The sequence below is a fragment of the Babylonia areolata genome, chromosome 20 (assembly GCF_041734735.1).
Source record: "Babylonia areolata isolate BAREFJ2019XMU chromosome 20, ASM4173473v1, whole genome shotgun sequence".
In the NCBI taxonomy this organism is placed as follows: Eukaryota; Metazoa; Mollusca; class Gastropoda; order Neogastropoda; family Buccinidae; genus Babylonia; species Babylonia areolata.
In genome coordinates this window covers 49,255,241-49,257,740 of record NC_134895.1, presented here as the reverse complement: position 1 = coordinate 49,257,740, position 2,500 = coordinate 49,255,241, and the positions used below count along the sequence as shown (strand labels likewise).

The following is a 2,500-nucleotide window of genomic DNA, read 5'->3' as shown; positions in this document are numbered from 1 at the left end:
GACAAATACAAAGAGAGAAAGAGAGAAGCAGGCAGGAGAGCAAAAAAACAAACAGTCACAGAGAGATACACAGAGAGAGACACAGGCTGGCACATATGCAGCGAGAAAAAGTAATTTCGCGGCAGGCACATGGAGGATTAGTTATTTGATCCCCTCTTTGAAGCTGACATATTCTTCCGCTCTGACTGCCACCCACAATCCGTTTTCAGACAAATGTCATGGGTCTATTCTACCTTCACACAACCACCACCATCATCACACAAACGCGTGAACACACACACTCAGGCGAACACACATGAATGATAAACACACACACACACACACACACACACACACACACACAAGAACACAAACACATAAACATTAGCGCGCGCGCACACACACAAACTCACAGACACACACATGAACATAAATACACACAAACACACATACACACAAATGTACGAACAGAAACACACACACACACACACACAAACACACACACAAGAACACAAACACATAAACATTAGCGGGCGCGCGCGCGCGCACACACACACACACACACAAACTCACAGACACCCACATGAACATAAATACACACAAACACACATACACACAAATGTACGAACAGAAACACACACACACACACACACACATGAACATAACTACACACACACGCGCGCGCGCGCGTATTCATAGAAACACACACGCGCGCGCGCGTGCAAGCACACAGACAAAGAAACAAACAGACAACCCCATAAACAAACCACAAAACGAGAGAAGAAAAGAGAGGCAGACAGAAGCGACAGCCAGTTCCACAACAAGCCAACACACCAAACCAACCTCCATCCAGACAAACCCTCCCCCTTCCCCCCACACCCTCCACCCCACCCCCACACATACACACACACACACACACACACACACACACACAGGTACTCACTGGCACTCCTCCACCCCGTGCAGCACGTTGAGGATCTGAGGGTGCTTCAGCCTCTCCAGGTGCCAGATGTCCTTCCGCAGCACCTCCGACACGATCTCCCGCCGCCGGGGCTTGTGCAGCTTGTCGGCGATCTTCTTGTCGAACAGGAACACGGAGCAGTCCTGGAACAGACACAAGGTATTTGTCAGCGTCATCAAGGGGTCTGGAACAAACACGTCACTTGTGAGTGTCATCAGAGGTCTAAGACAAACATATGACACTCGTCAGCGTCATCAGTGGGTCTAGAACAAAAACCTCACTTGTCAGCGTCATCAGAGGTCTAAGACAAACATATGACACTTGTCAGCGTCATCAGTGGGTCTAGAACAAAAACGTCACTTGTTAGCTTTATCAGATGTCTAGCACAAACGTATGACATCTGTCAGCGTCATCAGTGGGTCTAGAACAAAAACCTCACTTGTCAGCGTCATCAGAGGTCTAAGACAAACATATGACACTTGTCAGCGTCATCAGTGGGTCTAGAACAAAAACGTCACTTGTTAGCTTTATCAGATGTCTAGCACAAACGTATGACATTTGTCAGCGCCACCAGGGGTATAGAACAAAAACATGACACTTGTCAGCGTCATCAGGAGTCTGGAACAAACACATGACACTTGTCAGAGTCAGGGTCTGGAACAAACACATGACACTTGTCTGAGTCAGGGTCTGGAACAAACATGACACTTGTCTGAGTAAGGGTCTGGAACAAACATGACACTTGTCTGAGTCAGAGTCTGGAACAAACATGACACTTATCAAAGGGTCTGGAACAAACATGACACTTGTCTGAGTCAGAGTCTGGAACAAACATGACACTTGTCTGAGTCAGAGTGTGGAACAAACATGACACTTGTCTGAGTCAGGGTCTGGAACAAACATGACACTTGTCTGAGTAAAGGTCTGGAACAAACATGACACTTATCGTGATCGGCGGTTTCCAAGTGGAATCTCGGATACGGGTGTGCGTGGGTCACTTTATTGCTACTGTATGCCATGCTACGTCTCTTAAACTGTATCGTTAGAAGTAGTGTGTTGTGTTGAATCGTAATGCATTGTACTGTGTTGTGTTGTATTGCGTGGCATTGTATTGCATTGTACTGTATTGTATGGCATTGTGCTACTAACGGTCAGTTAGAGTAGGGCCGGCAAGCAGGTTATGGTGGAAGAGCTATCAGCTTAGTGTTAATTACTGTTTTCATTCCTTGTTGGGTTCAACCATTTTACTGGAATCAGCGCTCACTTTTTTCCTTCTCCGACTTTGTGCTGACATTTCACATTCGCTACCCATCATAGTTGGTGCAGGCATTTCAATTGCTTTTCCCCCAAAATACTGCGAGGTTGTTATTCATCGTTATCATCATTTGCATCTGCGCACCATCCTTTATGCTGACACGAACTCAGCACCTTCAAATACGAGAATTATCTTTTGCCAAACCACAGCGAAATTCGTGAAAAAAAAAACAAAAAACAAACCGATTTGGACTCCGTTGTTTTCCACACGAACACATTGCGAAAACTCGAGAAGCCAGTGAAAAA

General features: G+C 46.1%; 1 protein-coding gene across 1 annotated transcript in view; it reads right to left on the bottom strand.

Moving 5' to 3' along the window:
* LOC143294640 (SCY1-like protein 2) overlaps positions 1 to 2,500 on the bottom strand; it is a 433,967-nt gene that overhangs the window by 218,640 nt on the left and 212,827 nt on the right. The window contains exon 2 of the mRNA XM_076606016.1: positions 923 to 1,083. Within this exon, the coding sequence (XP_076462131.1) occupies positions 923 to 1,083 (161 nt within the window). The remainder of the gene's footprint in view (positions 1 to 922; positions 1,084 to 2,500) is intronic.